We start from the raw sequence: 632 nt of genomic DNA on the forward strand, positions 1-632 counted from the left end.
TTTTACATAATATATACACACAAATGATTTCTCCCTCAGCGGAGAAAATAGAGGGAAACAGAAGCCAGAGAGAGGAAGACGGCGAAGGCGGCGAAGCAGATATCCCCGAAGCACAACCTCTTATCCCTCCTCTCCTCTCTGCTTCTCTTCATCTTCACATACTCCAAATACCTCTCCCCAGCCTCATCCTCTCCCATCCCCTTCCTCTCCCCCTCCATCGCCGCCACCACCGCTCTCAATCCCTCCAACCCGCTCACACACACACCGTCCATATCCTCCACCATCAACGTCACCTCCATCACATCCTCTCTCCCCTTCCGCCACATCACCACCGCACCCACCGCCAACCCCTCCCTCACCGTTGCGAACCGCGCCACCGTCTCCCCTACGCACCAATCTCTTTTCTCCACCGCCACCGCCCTCCGGCTCGATAAGTTCACCGCCCGCCCCTTGGCAGGGTCTATCACTATCCAGCTCAAAGTCAGATCTTTGGGCGATACAGCCCCTGTTGCGGAAGGCGCGTCGATTAAGAAGGCGGAGTTGCGGAACCAGGAGGTGGAGGTGTCGGTCTCGATGACGCGGGAAAAGATTGGGACGCCGCGGTGGTAGAGATCGACGGCGGAGATTAGTTT

At 57.1% G+C, this 632-nt stretch overlaps 1 protein-coding gene across 1 annotated transcript; it reads right to left on the reverse strand.

Moving 5' to 3' along the window:
* LOC110034370 (probable F-box protein At2g36090) lies at window positions 1-632 on the reverse strand (the record flags this gene model as incomplete). Its single annotated transcript, XM_020738639.1, is given in 1 exon segment — window positions 1-632. A coding segment is annotated over 1 exon segment (597 nt), but the record flags the coding sequence as incomplete, so codon positions are not given.

The sequence above is a fragment of the Phalaenopsis equestris genome, unplaced genomic scaffold (genome assembly GCF_001263595.1).
Source record: "Phalaenopsis equestris unplaced genomic scaffold, ASM126359v1 Scaffold185429, whole genome shotgun sequence".
Taxonomy (NCBI): Eukaryota; Viridiplantae; Streptophyta; class Magnoliopsida; order Asparagales; family Orchidaceae; genus Phalaenopsis; species Phalaenopsis equestris.